This window comes from Vipera ursinii (assembly GCF_947247035.1).
Source record: "Vipera ursinii genome assembly, chromosome: 5".
Taxonomy (NCBI): domain Eukaryota; kingdom Metazoa; phylum Chordata; class Lepidosauria; order Squamata; family Viperidae; genus Vipera; species Vipera ursinii.
Genome location: NC_139518.1, coordinates 49,322,807 through 49,339,594, shown reverse-complemented (window position 1 = coordinate 49,339,594; position 16,788 = coordinate 49,322,807). Strand labels below are relative to the sequence as shown.

The window sequence follows — 16,788 nt, the reverse complement described above, 5'->3', positions numbered from 1 at the left end:
AGGCAAATTGATAAACAAGTGCACTTCAGAATGAAACTTGATGAGTTTATGTGTTTTTCATAGTCAATAAACTGAATTTTTAGCTGTTTTTAGGGGAGATTCAGTTAGCAAAATGCCTTTGCAGTCCATTTTTTTTAATGTATTGTAGACTCTTCTCCCATTGCTTCCTGGGGGATAGCATATTTGAAGAAATTAAAGGTTACACTAATTAAAAGACACTAAGATGGAATATAGTGACAATATACTTGAAAAATGGGTTTTATTAAAAAGTACTAATTATACATTTCTGTAAACTTTTAACATAATTATTCTTCAAAAGATTTTCTCCAAATTCAAGATAAACATCTTTCAAGAATAGTTGTTTCTGGACTACCTTACTTCCTTGGTGTAGCAGAGTACTTATGTTCCCAGTAAAAGGAAATGATGTTCTTTCAAGAAAATAAAGTTTAGTTTTGATATAAAACATTTGCATGCAGAATAAAATGTATCTAAAATAAACTTTTAAAAGGGGCATACACGGGAGCTTTGGGTGGTGTATGGTGCAGTGGCACAGGAAGTTATATGTATTCCTAGATGGATACATGTTACCCCTCTGCTCCATGAGCAACGTTGGTTGCCAGTTTGCTTTTGGATCCAATTCAAAGTGCTGATTTTGACCTTTAAAGCACTACATAGCATGGTCCAGGTTATCCAAGGGACTGCCTCTTTCCTATACATCTACCCATCCCATGAGGTCTGGCAAGAATGGTATACTGCAGGTCCCATCTGCAAAATAGTTCCATCTGACAGAACTTGGAAAGCAAGCTTTTTGTGCCATGACATCCACTCTCTGAAAGATCAGTCCTATCCTTATGGCCTTCCAGAAAGCTCTCAAGATGTGTTGTTGTTGTTTGTTTTTTCACAAAGCCTGGGGACCTCTCATAACAGAAAGTGGGAACATTGGTTGTATTATACATGACATCTTCCCTCTTGTGGTCTTGTTTCATCTATTGTTATAATTTTAATGGGCTTATACAATGTTTTAATTCCTGATTTTACTGTACAACACTAAGATTCACCTTAGGTGAGATAGGCAGCGAAATAAATTTGATAAACAAATATTACCTACAATCTAAAAGTCTTGCTGAAAGATTCCTGGATTAAAACACAACATATAGCAGAACATACCCATCCATCCAGTAGCAAATTATAGTTTAAAAGCTCCGTTAATTTCTCCATGCTTTTCTTTCAAGGAATATGAAGTTGTTCCACAAAAAAGAAGTAAATCCTGATCTACCAGTAGAAAGAAACCTGCCTAAACAAAAAGGCAAAAAAAAAATACCAGTAGTTTTCTTTCCTTCATAGCTCATACATTTAACAAATTAGGGCCAGTATCAGTTTTAACTTTTCTAGACAGACTTGAGAAGAAGTAAACTATAATCTGAAACATAAAGATTGGAAGAATGAATTTTCATTTAAAGAGGATGAGTGTGAATTTGGGCACAATTCTACAAAAAATGAGAGCAGTGACATAGTCATTGCCAATGAACCTGACTTTAAATCATATTATTTTCAGCCCTTCAACAGAAGTGGTGCTTCAGCTGAAAGCTAAAAGGCTTAGATAACTAAATTTAGCATGGGAAGCCAGTTGTTCACGTATATGTTGTTAGTAAACCTCAGTCTAACACAGTATCATACCATCATAAAATACAAGTAGTGACTGCATGATTTTTATATTTTCTTCATATTTTGCTGCCACTTTCCATGTGTACTCCTCCCCTGAAGAGAGAGAGGATCCTATTCAATGAACACTCCCAACACCTGGCTTTGCATTATATTTCCATTATATTTCCAAGCTTGCTACATCCAGTTAGGCTAGAAATGTCAGGTAGTATTTGGACCAGGTGGATCATGAGGTGGTCCAATTATTTTACCTATAATTAAAGTGGAGTATTTATTCAGGTCTGCCGGGACCTGAACACCTGGCTCTTCGAGCTCTCTGGCCCAGGCTGAGAATTTTAATTTTAATTTTAACTGGGGTTTTTATTTGTTCAGGGATTGATATAATTTTTTTAATTGTTTTTAACTTTTGTATTTTTCATTTTAATCACCCTGTAAACTGCCCTGAGTCCTTCGGGAAAGGGCGGTATATAAATATAATAAAATAAAATAAATAAATAAATAAATAAATAAATAAATAAATAAATAGCTGGGATTGCTCATTATAAAAAAATTGTAATATTATAGGAAAGGAAGACAAACAAGTAGATTTCTAATCAGTGTAGAAAAGCTGGCTAGAATATTGGAAAACAAAGGTTGAATTAATTTGTGTGCATAAGATCATGTAAGATGATATATGATTGTTGTTGTTAGTTGAGAAGTGATCTCCGACCTATCACGACCCCATGGACAACATTCCTCCAGGCCTTCCTGTCCTCTACCATCTTCAGGAGTCCCTTTAAGCTCACGCCTACTGCTTCAGTGACTCCATCCAGCCACCTCATTCTCTGTCGTCCCTTTCTTCTCTTGCCCTCAACCTTTCCCAGCATTAGGCTCTTCTCCAGTGAGTCCTTCCTTCTCATTAGGTAACCAAAGTATTTGAGTTTCAACTTCAGGATCTGGCCTTCTAAAGAGCAGTCATGGTTGGTCTCCTCTAGGACTGACCGGTTTGAACAGCTTTCAGCGCAAGGGACTTGCTGCAAACAGCAGGTTCTAGGCTTGAATAGAAAACATTTTCAGGTTTAAATGGCTGTTTTGCTATGATAAAATAGCATGCTGACAGATTATTTGTGAACAATGTTCATATTCTATATGTATCATATAGTGTGCAAAATTAAAGTGAAAACTTCCTTTGAGTTTTTTACATATTTACAGCTATTTATAGTCATACTGAAGGTGGGAAATGGTATCTATCAGCTGTTTTTTATTATCTTACTCACAATTCCTGAAAACCTGCAATGACAGTTTCTTATGGAACTTTTAGTCTAAAACTTCTAAAAAGTATATCATTTCCTGCCCATGAAAACATATACACATGCTCTTCACCACACAGATTTTTTGTTGTAAGCAACATTATTCAAAGAAAATAAATAAGAAATCATGAAGCAAAGTAGTTATTGTATAAGAAAAAAGAGGAAATCTAGTTTACACTAAACCATTCAATACTTTCCTATCTTTGTATATTATCCTTACTTCTACATGGTCCATATACTTCTTCATGCACAGCCTTTTGTTTCTTAAATTTTTCTGCTCTCCCTTTTAGAGAATGTCATCAACTCCATCCCACTAAGACTTTCTTAGTCTTCACCATTCTTTTGTCCCTTTCATTCTTTCTTCATATATTAGTGTTATGATTTGTTCCTCATTCATTATATGATGAAAACATTTTAACATGCTTCATTCTTATTAGTTAATTTTTGTATTCACTTCACATTCCAATAAAGGAGAGTATTTGTAGATCAGTGTTGACATGAGGGATCCTAGGTGCTCTCTGAAATTGGTTATTTTCTTGCAGGCATTTTATTACCAAAACCAGGTAATGTCATTTGTGCTAGTCTTTTTTCCTTATATTTGTCATGTCTCTAGAAGTACTCATCCTGATAGTGCCCAGTCTCTCCATGTGCTCTGGCATGATGTTCTGTTCCAGCTGTTCCTTGAAATGTGCTATGGTGTACAGATATTTGTTTAATCTGAGGTGTGCATCTGGAATCATAAGCGGTATCAATTTTTTGCCCACTTTCTTGCACTATTTTCCATCCAGCTGTGCAGTTGGCTGGAGGTTTATATCTGACCATGGTAGGTAGGGAATGCTGTCATAGGCATTCATGCAGGAATAAAAGTGCTCCTGCAGGCAAATTTTTCTCATTTGTGTGCTTTCTGAAGCATTTGACACACATATGTGTCAAATAAAGAAGAATACTTGTAGCTCAGGGTTGAACTGAGGAGGCCTTGGTGCTCTCTGAGCTTGGTTGCTTTCTTGCAGATGTTTCATTACCCAAACTAGGTAACCTCTTCAATGCTAGACCTAATTTGGGTAATGAAATGTCTGCAGTAAGCAACCAAGCTCAGAGAGCACCAAGGACCTCTCAATTCACATTCATTCAGCACCCATTAATTTTGGATTCCATTTCTTTTCATTTTACTATAAATATTTCTTAATATCCTATCTCCACTGAACTTTAATTACTTTTATGTTCCTCCTGAATATGCAATATCCAGTTCCATCCCAAATGATCCAAGGATTCATTTTTCTCAACATACCATATATTTTTCTACTACCATCTGCATAAACCCAAAGTGCACAGTTTAATCTACTTTCTCTGGTTCTTCACATATAATGAAATTTGCAATGATGCAGGTGAAACTCGAAAAATTACAATATCGTGCAAAAGTTCATTTATTTCAGTAATGCAACTTAAAAGGGGAAACTAACATATGAGATAGACTCATTACATGCAAAGCAAGATAGTTCAAGCTGTGATTTGTCATAATTGTGATGATTATGGCTTACAGCTCATGAAAACCCCAAATCCACAATCTCAGAAAATTAGAATATTACATACAATCAATAAAACAAGGAGTGTACATATTGGACCTCTGAAAAGTATAAACATGCATATGTACTCAGTACTTGGTTTGGGCCCCTTTTGCAGCAATTACTGCCTCAATGCGGTGTGGCATGGAAGCTATCAGCCTGTGGCACTGCTGAGGTGTTATGGAAGACCAGGATGCTTCAATAGTGGCCTTCAGCTCTTCTGCATTGTTCGATCTCATGTCTCTCATCTTTCTCTTGGCAATGCCCCATAGATTGTCTATGGGGTTCAGGTCAGGTGAGTTTGCTGGCCAATCAAGCACAGTAATCCCACAGTCATTGAACCAGGTTTTGGTGCTTTTGGCAGTGTAGGCAGGTGCCAAGTCCTGCTGGAAAATGAAGTCAGCATCCTCATAAAGCTCGTCTGCAGAAGGAAGCATGAAGTGCTCCAAAATCTCCTGGTAGACGGCTGCGTTGACCCTGGACTTAATGAAGCACAGTGGACCAACACCAGCACATGACATGACTCCCCAAATCAACACAGACTGTGGAAACTTCACACTGGACTTCAAGCATCTTGCAGTGTGTGCCTCTCCATTCTTCCTCCAGACTCTGGGTCCTTGGTTGCCAAATGAGATGCAAAAGTTGCTATCATCAGAAAAGAGGACTTTGGACCACTGAGCAACAGACCAGGTCTGTTTTTCTTTAGGCCAGGTAAGAAGCTTCTGATGTTGTTTGTTGTTCTGGAGCGGCTTGACAAGAGGAATACGACATTTGAAGCCCATGTCCAGGATCCGTCTGTGTGTGGTGGCTCTTGATGCACTGACTCCAGCCTCAGTCCACTCCTTATGAAAGTCCCCAACACTTTTGAATGGCCTTTTCCTGACAATCCTCTCCAGACTGCGGTCATCCCTGCTGCTTGTGCACCTTTTTCTTCCACACTTTTCCCTTCCACATAAATTTCTATTAATGTGCTTTGATACAGCACTTTGGGAACATCCAACTTCTTTTGCAATTACCTTTTGAGGCTTTCCCTCCTTATGGAGGGTGTCAATGATGGTTTTCTGCACAACTGTCAGGTCAGCAGTCTTCCCCATGATTGTGATTCCTACTGAACCAGAGTGAGAGACCATTTAAAGGCTCAGGAACCCTTTGCAGGTGTTATGGCTTCATTAGCTGATTAGAGTGGGACACTTTGAGCCTAGAATATTGCACCTTTTCACAATATTCTAATTTTCTGAGATTGTGGATTTGGGGTTTTCATGAGCTGTATGCCATAATCATCACAATTATGACAAATCACGGCTTGAACTATCTTGCTTTGCATGTAATGAGTCTATCTCATATATTTGTTTCCCCTTTTAAGTTGCATTACTGAAATAAATGAACTTTTGCACGATATTCTAATTTTTTGAGTTTCACATGTATACTCATTTTTATTGCCAAACACAAGTTCCTCAATCTTTTATACATTAATGGTCCAATCCATATTCCTCATTGCATAATACAATGTATCTAACATTTTCAGCAAAACATTTGGTTACTCAACCAAAATCATGGCATTGTCCAGAGTGCATACATATTTCTGTTCCAACCAACACAGCTCTAATGTCACCATAAACATCTCTTATACTTTTATGTATCCAGACGTTAAACAACAATATTTTGTTACTGCAAGCTCAGTTATAATTGATTCATTAAGTTTTCCATTTCATTTCCATCATATAGTACTCGAAGTGCATGCAGCAATCTACCTTCAATTCCATATTGTATAAATCAACAAGCTTAATAAATTTTCTGAATTTCCCAAATTTTTGTTCATTATCACCACTGATACTTTCCAAATAAAATTTTTACAAACATATTCTCAGGCACATTGAACAAACCAATGCCCCTCTGGTTTTGCATTTATACCTACTATAAGAGCATTCAGTGAGCTGTCAGATTCAGTCTTCATGCACACATTAAATATGTTGTACAGCCATTCTATAAACAAGCAACATCCATATTTTAACAGTTCCCCAGTTATAGCTGCAGCATCACCAATTTTCAGTTGTCACATCATTTATGACTTACTTTTCATTAGGTTTTTGTAGACATTAACATTGATACCATTTGTTTTTATTTCATTATTTGATATGTCACTATCAATCCCATACAGATCACTAAAATACTTTTTCCATCATTCCCTCACTCAAGTTTAATCTCAAATCATTTTCTCACTTTCATTTTTACTTCTTATTACTTGGTTAGAAGTTCCTTGTTCAGCTTTTTCTACCCATTTCCAAAATTGTTTTTTTTTTTTAAAAAAAATGTTTCCCTCTTTTAATTTTCTCTTCCTTATCTTTCTGACTACCTCTTTTTAATCGTTTTTCCTAAACATTGTACAATATCTTTCTTTATCTACACATGATGGTGGTCTATTCCATATTCAGAACCACCAATCATCCTTGTATTCTTCACTAATTCAATCTTCCAGTTTAAGGAATTAGATGTCATGCTTTTTTAATCATTTGTTTTTCATGTAATACATGTAAATAGATTTAAGCCATGTATCTGAGATGTGATTGCATACCCTTTAATTCATAGAATATGATAGCACTTTTGGTATTGTTACAAAGGAGAGTAATGTTGAATGACTTAGAAATTTGATAAATTTAAACAATCTGGGTGAATATGAAGGTTACAATTTCATGTCATTTCAAAATCACATTGAACTCTAATTCCAAGCATAACTAGCTTTATATTTCCTTATCTAGAGCCTCCCAATTAGAGTAGTGAGAGTTATTTACCAAAATGGACTCTACTACTTCCTGTACATAGTTCACTTTCCTACAGAGATTCTATATTATCCTTGCATACTTTTTGTTTGTTTCTGAACAGATTGTTGTATTTCAAATTAAATACTGAACATTTTTAAAAAGAAATAAAATTAATGGTACTTATTTGAGATGGAAAACCATTATTTAAAAGAACTTTGCCTGATAGTATGCCAACTTAAAACAGTGAAAATGGCATGATAGGACACTTGTTCACAGATACAATATGTAAGCATTATTTCTGGAGTCACAATTTCTTAGGGCAAAGATGAAACTTGAAGCAACAATTAATGATTCTGCACCCTAATCTATGAATAAGACATGCACATACCTTTTATAAAAAGAAAGCTTTTATCCAGCAAATCATTAATTAATTTCCTATAAAGTCCAAATAATGCAACTGCATTAAACTTGCCCAGTTATTGTAAGTACAGCAAGAAAACTCAACTGATCTTATTACTGGCAAAACCTGTTATGTTAGAGGGAAAAGTATTTGATTGCAACTCAAATAACCTACTTTATTTAAAGAACAATGGTATATCATGGTCTGTGTATTTGAAATTCTTCTGTAACCTCATGTCTCCTCTGCTTAATAACGGCAAAATTAAACTAAGCTTCTTCTAAAGATGAGACTCTCGGGAATCCCAGGAAACAAAAGAGCAGGAGTTTCAATTCTCTCTTCTTGCTGAGAATAGATTCTGCCTCATATAGCCGCTGATGTATAGTCATCTTAAAAGAGTTAGTTAATTTCCAATGGGAAAAGGCATAAAAGAAGAATCTCCTTATCTTTAATGGAATGTTACTGAACTATACAAAATGACTCACATTTAAAATAAGTAGAGAAAAGTCTTGTCTGTTTTGCCATGATAAGAAACCATGTTTAGTATACAGCGTGCATTCTACTCAATCTGCTAAATATGAGAACTCTTTAAAGTCAGAGACAGGGACGCTCCCAGATGTTTTGTAGCACTATTTGCTAAACAATAAAATTAAACATAAAAAAAAATCAGACTCTTAACTGGATTAAGCAATTGTATTTAATCTTGTCATTCAAACCCTAGTGTTACTCCCAATAAATCTGGAAATGCAATAAAATTCATGACATTTCAAACCATTTTACACATTGGTTACACTTGAAGATAATGCACAAGCCTCTGTTTTGTAATGCACTCTCTTCCCTTGCTTCTTGTAGCCACAGGAGATCAAAAGAATCCTCTTTTTTAATTAATCATGGTTTGTCAACACATTCTTTGGTTAATTTATTTATTTATTTATTTATTTTAATCCCATTTATATCCCACCCTTCTCCGAAGACTCAGGGCGGCTTACAATTTAAAGCACAAATCAATGTGCTTAGCAATAGCCTTCATTCTATGTATATGCCTGCTTATTAGGGCTTTCGCCCCCCCCCCCAAAGCGGCATTATTACAAAGTCAGCTTATTGCCCCCAACAATCTGGGTCCTCATTTTACCTACCTCGTAATAATAGCTTATTAAAATAAGCCAAACTCAAAGCCTGGCAATGTTAAGCCAGCTAATAACATTTAAGAGAAAGTAAAATATATATTTTAAAATTCAAATTAAAAAATAGCAATAAAATTAAAATTGGTAACAACAGTACAGCTGAGCAATTATGTGGATAATTCCCCAAACACATTCAGGAAATCATCCAGATCCATCAGATCATTTTCATCAGTCCTAACATTATAGAGGTTTATATTGGTCTTCTGTATAAATCTGATGAAGGAGTAATCTGTGCAGGAAAATGAAGTCATACTTCAAATCATTAACTTCATTCAAACAGAAATTCAAACCCAACATTTGTCACACAAATACTAGATTGGAAAGCCTAGTATTTGTATAAGCAAGACCTCTTAAGCCATCCCTTAAGACAAGACTTCTTAAGCCACTCATAAGTGGAAATCAGACAAGAAAAAAAAATATGACAATCCAATTGCATTACCCAAGTTACCCCAGCTAGCTTGGGAAGAGATGTCAGACAGGACAGTGAAACACCAGTTCAGTCACCTCTATTTCTAATACATATGAAGCATTGCTACTAGTTTCTTTGCATTTATGTTGAGATAAAAAGCCTACATGTATCACCAAATTCCCTTTAAACTACTAGATGGTAGGACAGGGGGGGGAACCAATAAACCTTTGTAGTATTAACCATCCAGTTAAAGAACATATGTTCCAAATTGGCAAAATGCAATATAGAATATTCAGGTAGACTTCCTTGACCTTCAAACCTAGATTTCCATCCCACAAAATTGGCAGAAATAAACTGCCTTCTCTTCCAGCATCCAAATTCTGGATTTATATGAAATACTATAAATTTAGTAAATAAATCAACTGATCTGACATTAAAATATCAATTTCAATTTAAAGGGGTCACCATTTTTATCACTTTGTCTTTAGTTAAGCCTCTTCCTGAAAGGAAGAGACTATTAGCAGGGGCCTGCCCTCTATTTGTTGATGCTTATTTAATACCAATGCTGTTTCCAATATCCCACCCTTCTTGATTTTGCTGATATATCTCTAAAAACACCAGGCCAGACAAACTAGCAGTCCAGATTCCCTCCCACCCCATCATGAACCTATTGCCCTGACCTAAACACCTTTCAAAAGGATAAGATCCTTTTCTTCTGAGTTCTTTTCCAGTTCCTGTTATACTTTAAAGGGTCTTGATGAAATTATTAAAAAAAACAACAATAAGAATAATTTCTTGCCTGAAAAAGCTTGAAAACAGACAACTACTGACACCTAGTAGAGAATTATAACATAGCACATTAACAACAATGCCCAGAAACAAAGAAAAATCTGTTCCCTTGAACTCTAATAACCTTTAAGAAGACAGCTGCTGGGAACAAAGAAAAGAGTACACACTGGGCCAGCTATAAGATTAGAAAGTGTCTGAAGGAAAAGAAATATTCTGATATCTAAACTCAAGAATTGTTTACAGAAAAAGAAAAAAAATGACTAATCTTTTAGTGGGGGATTTACAGGAAGGATTCAAGGTGGCTGAATATACTGAACTGCAATTTTGACTGGTTGACAAGCCTTGACAATTGGAAATACAGTGGATTATAAAAAACTATATATAAAGATAAGAACTATACAAAACTGGACTATTTGGATTTTGACTTTTGGCTGGTAATTACAGAGACTATGGCATGGATGATGGATTATTTGAAAGGGGGAGATAACATGGATATGGTGTACTTATCAAAAAATGACAGATAACCACATTTAATATCTACTCCTGGAGGACTCAGCCTGGAATATCAAAGACCTCCAGAAACAACATTTCAAGACAAGACAAATATTCTCTAACAGGAAATTTATGTAATGTTACGACAGATACAAATGACAATAATTTTAAACCAAGAGGAGATTAAACACAACTTTGATGACATAAATGAGCACATTTCTAATCTAAACTCACAACCAAAAAATACTCAGAAAATGTTAGACAAAAATGAACAAACAAATCAGACAACAGAACATAAACTAGAAAAAAATGACTTAATCAGCAAAACTACAAATGAAGAGAATTATAATTTAATACAAACAGGAAAAAAGTTACAAGACTTGGACATAACAACAAAAATGGAAAAGATACCTTATTCATTATAACATCAAAATAAACCTGAGGATAAGAAAGAAGACTTAACAAAATGGACACTGCTAGGAGAATCATTGTTTGGGAGGCAAAAGGCATATATTTTATGTACTCTGTGTTCTTGACTCCCAACAACATTTACAAAAATACAAGAACTTCCTGGCAAGCAGAAAATATCAATTTGGAAAGCTATTTGGCAAAAGAGGAAGGCCAGAGACAGTTTCAAGATATATGATTCGCCCTACCAGATGGATTATTACACGAGCAAACACTTGTTTGAATATGTTAAATGAACAGAAAACTTTGGCTATAAAGGGGCCTTACAATAAAAGGGATAAGAGATATAAGTAATATAGTACTTTTGATAATATATAAAATGTAAAAATATTGGGATGATGTATGTGAATAAAAAGTTTGAATTTCAAAGATAAATTAAGTTTGAAGAGAATTAGGATTAAGAAATGATTGAAATATTAAGCGGAAATTAAGCTTAAATAACAACTTTGAAAAAAAGGATATATAGTGATTTAACAAATTAACATTTACAAATATAAGTAAAATATAAACTGATCAGAAAAAATGGTATAGGTAGATGTCATAAGATAGATAGCAGTATACAGTAGTATTTTTATATGAAATATGAAAACATTGGGATGATGTATTAAAATGGAAAATTTGGATATTTCGATGTTAAATACTGAAAAAAAATATGACTGATAAGAATTGTTCGAATAGTAACGAGAAATTAAGCTTAAACAAGATTTATGAAAATAGAATATATGATGAACCAATAAGCTGATTTCTATAAAAATAACACAAGTTGATAAGAAAAAATATGTCACATATGGACGCTATTATTGTTGGTACAAACATGGAAGAAAATGTTCATATTTAATCATTTATGCATTGAAAATATTAAAAATTATACTTGTTTAAGGTTGAAGGATAATACTATTGGGAGAAGAGAAGATCAAAGAAATATACTATTAATCAATATACTAATTATGGAAGTATATTAATTATTATTGTTAATTAACTATTAATGATTGTGGGTTTTTTTTAAAATTTGTGAACCAAGACAACACACTGTACACAGTGGTGGGATTCAAATATGTGAACAACTGGTTCTCTGTGTGGATGCCACTTCCAGATGTCCATTCTGGGCCTGGGCAAGAAAAAATTAGCTACCGGTTCTGGCAAAGTGGTGCGAACTGGCTGAATTCCACCACTGGCTGTACATCAGGCACTAAGGATTGTTATTGTAAAAAAATCAATAAAACACTTTTATTATTTTTTTTAAAAAAAGGAAACTTAATAGAGACACCTCTCCCTTCCTGTCCTGGATAAAATAAACTAACAGGACAATGTATTGCAAAAAAATCTTCTATGCAATATTATAGAATTCTAATATGTCATACATGGATATGCAGTTTTAATACAAGGCAAGGAACTCACCAATAAAATCGGTTTGGTGTGATCCGTTCATGCATGATCTGCCATCTCCTTCCAAAATCCATAGAACTGTACAGCTGTAAGATATTAAGAACCAAATTAAGTAAAACTATAACTATGGCAGACTTAGTGTTAGTCCACTGCAACAAAAGTGACAATATATTTTACTGTCCCTTAGGTCCTGCTAAAGCGCTACATCTAGATGACCTTGGCTGATTTTCAAAAAATTAAGTCTGGTTGTAGAATTGAATACCAGGACTTATTTAGGGTAGATCGGCAAATTTAAAAAAAAAACAAATAAAGAAGCAGAACAAAAATTTATTTTGGTGGCCATGATGAAACCAATTCCACTGTAAAGAAAATTTATATTTAAAAAGACTACACAAATTTTGTGTGTGTTTGTATGTGTATAGGGAGAAAGAGAGAGAATGTATAATGGATAGATTTTTTTTCTTCTTAATGTTTTCCCACAAGTGCAGGATCTGCTTTTTTTCACATGAACTAAGTGCTGGTTGCGAACAGAATTGACTGGCTGGCTTGTCACTCAAGCCTGGCATCATAGGCTGAGAGACAGTGACTGGCCCAAAGTCACTCAGTCAGCTTTCATGCCTCAGGCAGAACTAGAATTCATAGTCTCTGGGTTTTTAGCTTGGTGCCTTAACCACTAGACCAAACTGGCAAGAATAAATCTGTCATTTTCTTGTCATTTAATAACAGGCTGGAAGTTGCACATGGATAATGTTGAAATAAATTTTCTACTGAACTTCTTTTCTTGAAAAAAATCCCACTGCAAGGGTCAAATAGATATGTACTGAGTACTTTACCTACATTTGAAATTTAGTAATAAAGGCAATCAGACATTGTATTTAGAGCTTTCATTATTATAACTGATATTCAGAGAATTTGTTTTGAAAATTTATTATTAAGTTCACTGTTATAATCAACTCCCAATTTCATTAAATAAAATCCTGCTGGTGTTATTCTATGTCCTATTTATCTCATCTGGTGTTTCTGAAACCAAACTGATATTAAACAATGAATACTCAATTTTTTCAGGCCAAACACAGAAAGCAATGTCAGCAATCTGAGAAAGTTTTAAAGTAACATTAGGTATAAATATAATCAGAAAAAGAATATTACCAGGGAACAATATAAAATCTGGACAAAAAATTAGAATGTTAGAATGTCTATCTTTCATTTTCCTGGAAATACTTGCACTGTAGGGCCAGCTCTACAATTAGGCACAGTAAAATAAATATTATATTATCAAAGATACTTTCTTTTAGTTCCCTGTATAGGCATTTCTAGAATTTTCTGTTTTATATATCATATGTTGATCTTAACCACTTTTACTAGCTAGTACAATGCCCAGCCTTACAGTCTTGGTTATAATACTCTTCTGGGGAAATCATAATTACTCATCATAATTAAGAATTAAACCTTTACTTCTATTTCCAGTTGGAAGGGAATTGTTTTGTTGCTTTCAAGCATGATGAAAGAATTTAGTCAATATGTTTGAATTTATCCTGCATTTATTTTGAATGGAGATTTAGCTTATTTGTTTAAGATATGAATACATTTTGGATTTAAACTGTAATCTATTTGGGCACATCAATCATTTGTTAGTTAGAAATAGGATATAAAAGCATTAAAAGTAAAGTAAAACAAGATACCAATTATACCATATCTGGGATATGCCAATATTATTCTAAATATTATTCAATTTATAATGTGTGAAAGGAGGAACACACAAGAAGAAATGGCACAAAAACAAGACATAATTTATAGCCTCCATGGCAACACTGGTGCTGAAAAATTAAATGCTCTGACAGCGATTACACATCACAACATATCAGAGAATGCCAGAATGTCTCTGTAGTCCCAGCTAAAAGCAACCCCCTCCAACCTTCCATCTTCAGCTTTCTTAAAGGCACATATTCAGATTCCGTTATGTACTTTCCAAGTGTGTTTTATTAAAATAGCAACCAACGGCAAAGAAAGGCAAAGCACAGCATCCCCCAAACAGTGACAACATTAGGGAATATACACCCAGTTTTTCTGGGATAATGTAGTTGCTATCTAGCCAAGCAAAGCAGCGTTTGAGCAAAACTAAAATGCCATCTACACAGTTTACTTGTCCTAGTGTGCACACAATGCACTCGGCAGATAAGTTGCTAAATAAGTGTTCTTAAAAAGATGAAATTTCAGAGAGGGATCTAGCTGTGTAGATGTGTAGATGTAAGGCTTACTCCATTTTTTCTTCTTCAATTGTTTTATAGATTAAAGTTAGATTTTAGTCAGAATAAAAATAGTTATATTAAAGTATGCATAATGTAGTTAAAATCAGCTTGAAAATGTGGCAGATAAAGTGACTGCAGAAGCCAGGGTCTAGCACCCCTTGAAGCCAGCAAATGTGAAATGCAAATCAACCTACTGAAAACTCACACACAAACACACAATACATACTGTTGTGTACTTGGTTCATTGAAGGCAATAAGTGAGAAAAAGGGTTCCAAACAGTAACATGCTTTATTGAAGTCAAGCAGAACAGAACTGAAACAGTGGCTGCTGTGCAGCTATTAATACGGTTGGCCACTAGGTGGTGGCCAATAGATTTGAAGGAAGCCATTCCCGCCCCAAATCTACCAATGATAGTCCTGGAGACAACAAGTCTGGCTTGGTCAGTAGTTGTTACACATACACACCAATGAGCAACCGTTAATGCAGTATTTAAACAGTATTTAAACAGTTACATGAATCAAGCAAAAACCCAATACATTACACATACCCTATAATTAAAGGTGCCATAGCAATTCTCCTGCATCAGTTAGGTAAGACTCCTTCTCTGACTATCCTAAATTGTCCACAAGAAACACCATGTTCAATATGAAAAATAGCAGGTCCAGACTGGAATACCTAAAGCCATCTAGGTATAGGAATGTCCTTGGCAAATGATTGTAGCAAATAGACTTCCAGAGAGCTGAAAGCAAGACCTCTTCAAGAAATATACACCCATGTTGCTTTCTACTTATCTTGAAAAAGAGGCTATCATATAGAATTAATCTATAAAAATAAATTATAAAAATTACAAATCTATAAAGCTGATACCCTTGTTACCTAAATTTGCTAATAATATTAAAACCTAAACCGCCCTGTTGTCTAACTTTAATAATGACCATTCTGTATATTTATTCACTATGGCTTCCAACAACTACAACTACCCTTAGATATGTTGGTTTACAACTTTTATCAGCCCAACCCCAATTTCCATTGTTATTGAATAAGGATGGTGGGTATATATTTGGGCAAAAATGTTCAACAATTCACCCAAATTTTTTAAAAAAACAATAATTAGAGTCAAGACTTTATGTTTGCAAAGAGCGAATGCTATCGTCAAAAATACCTTGGTCAAAGGAAAAGGGATGGTTCCAAATGACTTAAGACTTTAAAGGTCAGTATTAATGCTTTAGATTGGCCACAAGCAAATTTCTCCAAAAAAAAGTATGATTGGATAGTTTGGGATATGTTAAGTGTAAAAAAAAATACTTTTACCCATTCAAAGTTCTTCAGGTATCACTGGAAAGAAAGAACCAATTGTTGTGGTATGTGAAACCTGAGACTTAAGGGGTCATAATAACATTTGGCAATAATGTGTTACATAACTCTTCTTTTCTACAAAGTTTTTCTACAGTTACTTGTTCAAAAGCATCCTGTCTATCATTGTGGGAACTCAATAATTCTGGTGGTGGTGGAGTGGGAGGGTTTTTAAAAAAATAAATAAATTAATGAAATTTGATTTCAGGATGATTCATGGGAAAAGGATTCAACGGAACTTGTAGTTTTTAGGCGAATTCACAGAGTTAAGGAGGCTATTCATTTGATAGCGCTTGACTTCTTTCCCTTTCTAGCAATCAGAGGCCCAACAGAGACTCCACTTCCTCAGGGTCTTGCGAAAGAACAGGGTAGAACAATGACTGATGACCTTCTTTTACTGGTCTATTATAGAGAGCATCCTATCACACTGTATTGTGGTTTGGTATGCTGGCCTGACTGCCGTGGATAGGAAGATATTACAAAGGGTGGTGAGCACAGCACAAAACATCTTGGGCTGTTCTCTGATACCACTAGATGACATCGCCAGGGCCCGCTGCCATGGAAGAGTGAGGAAAATTCTCAGTAACGACTCACACCCTGGTCAGTACCTCTTTACTCTCCTACCATCAGGTAGGAGATACAGAAGTATAGCCAGCCACACCAACAGGCTGAAGAACAGTTTCTATCTATGGGCTGTCAGGCTCCTGAATGGGAAATAACTCCATGTATGATAACTTGTGGGGCCGGCACATTGTGCAATTAGCTCACATGGTGTAACAAGATGGTGG

At 34.9% G+C, this 16,788-nt stretch overlaps 1 protein-coding gene across 1 annotated transcript in view; it reads right to left on the bottom strand.

The window, feature by feature from the left end:
* LOC310640779 (VPS10 domain-containing receptor SorCS3-like) overlaps window positions 1–16,788 on the bottom strand; it is a gene marked incomplete at its 3' end in the record, with an annotated part of 510,250 nt that overhangs the window by 176,339 nt on the left and 317,123 nt on the right. The window contains exon 5 of the mRNA XM_083363297.1: window positions 12,410–12,483. Within this exon, the coding sequence (XP_083219423.1) occupies window positions 12,410–12,483 (74 nt within the window). The remainder of the gene's footprint in view (window positions 1–12,409; window positions 12,484–16,788) is intronic.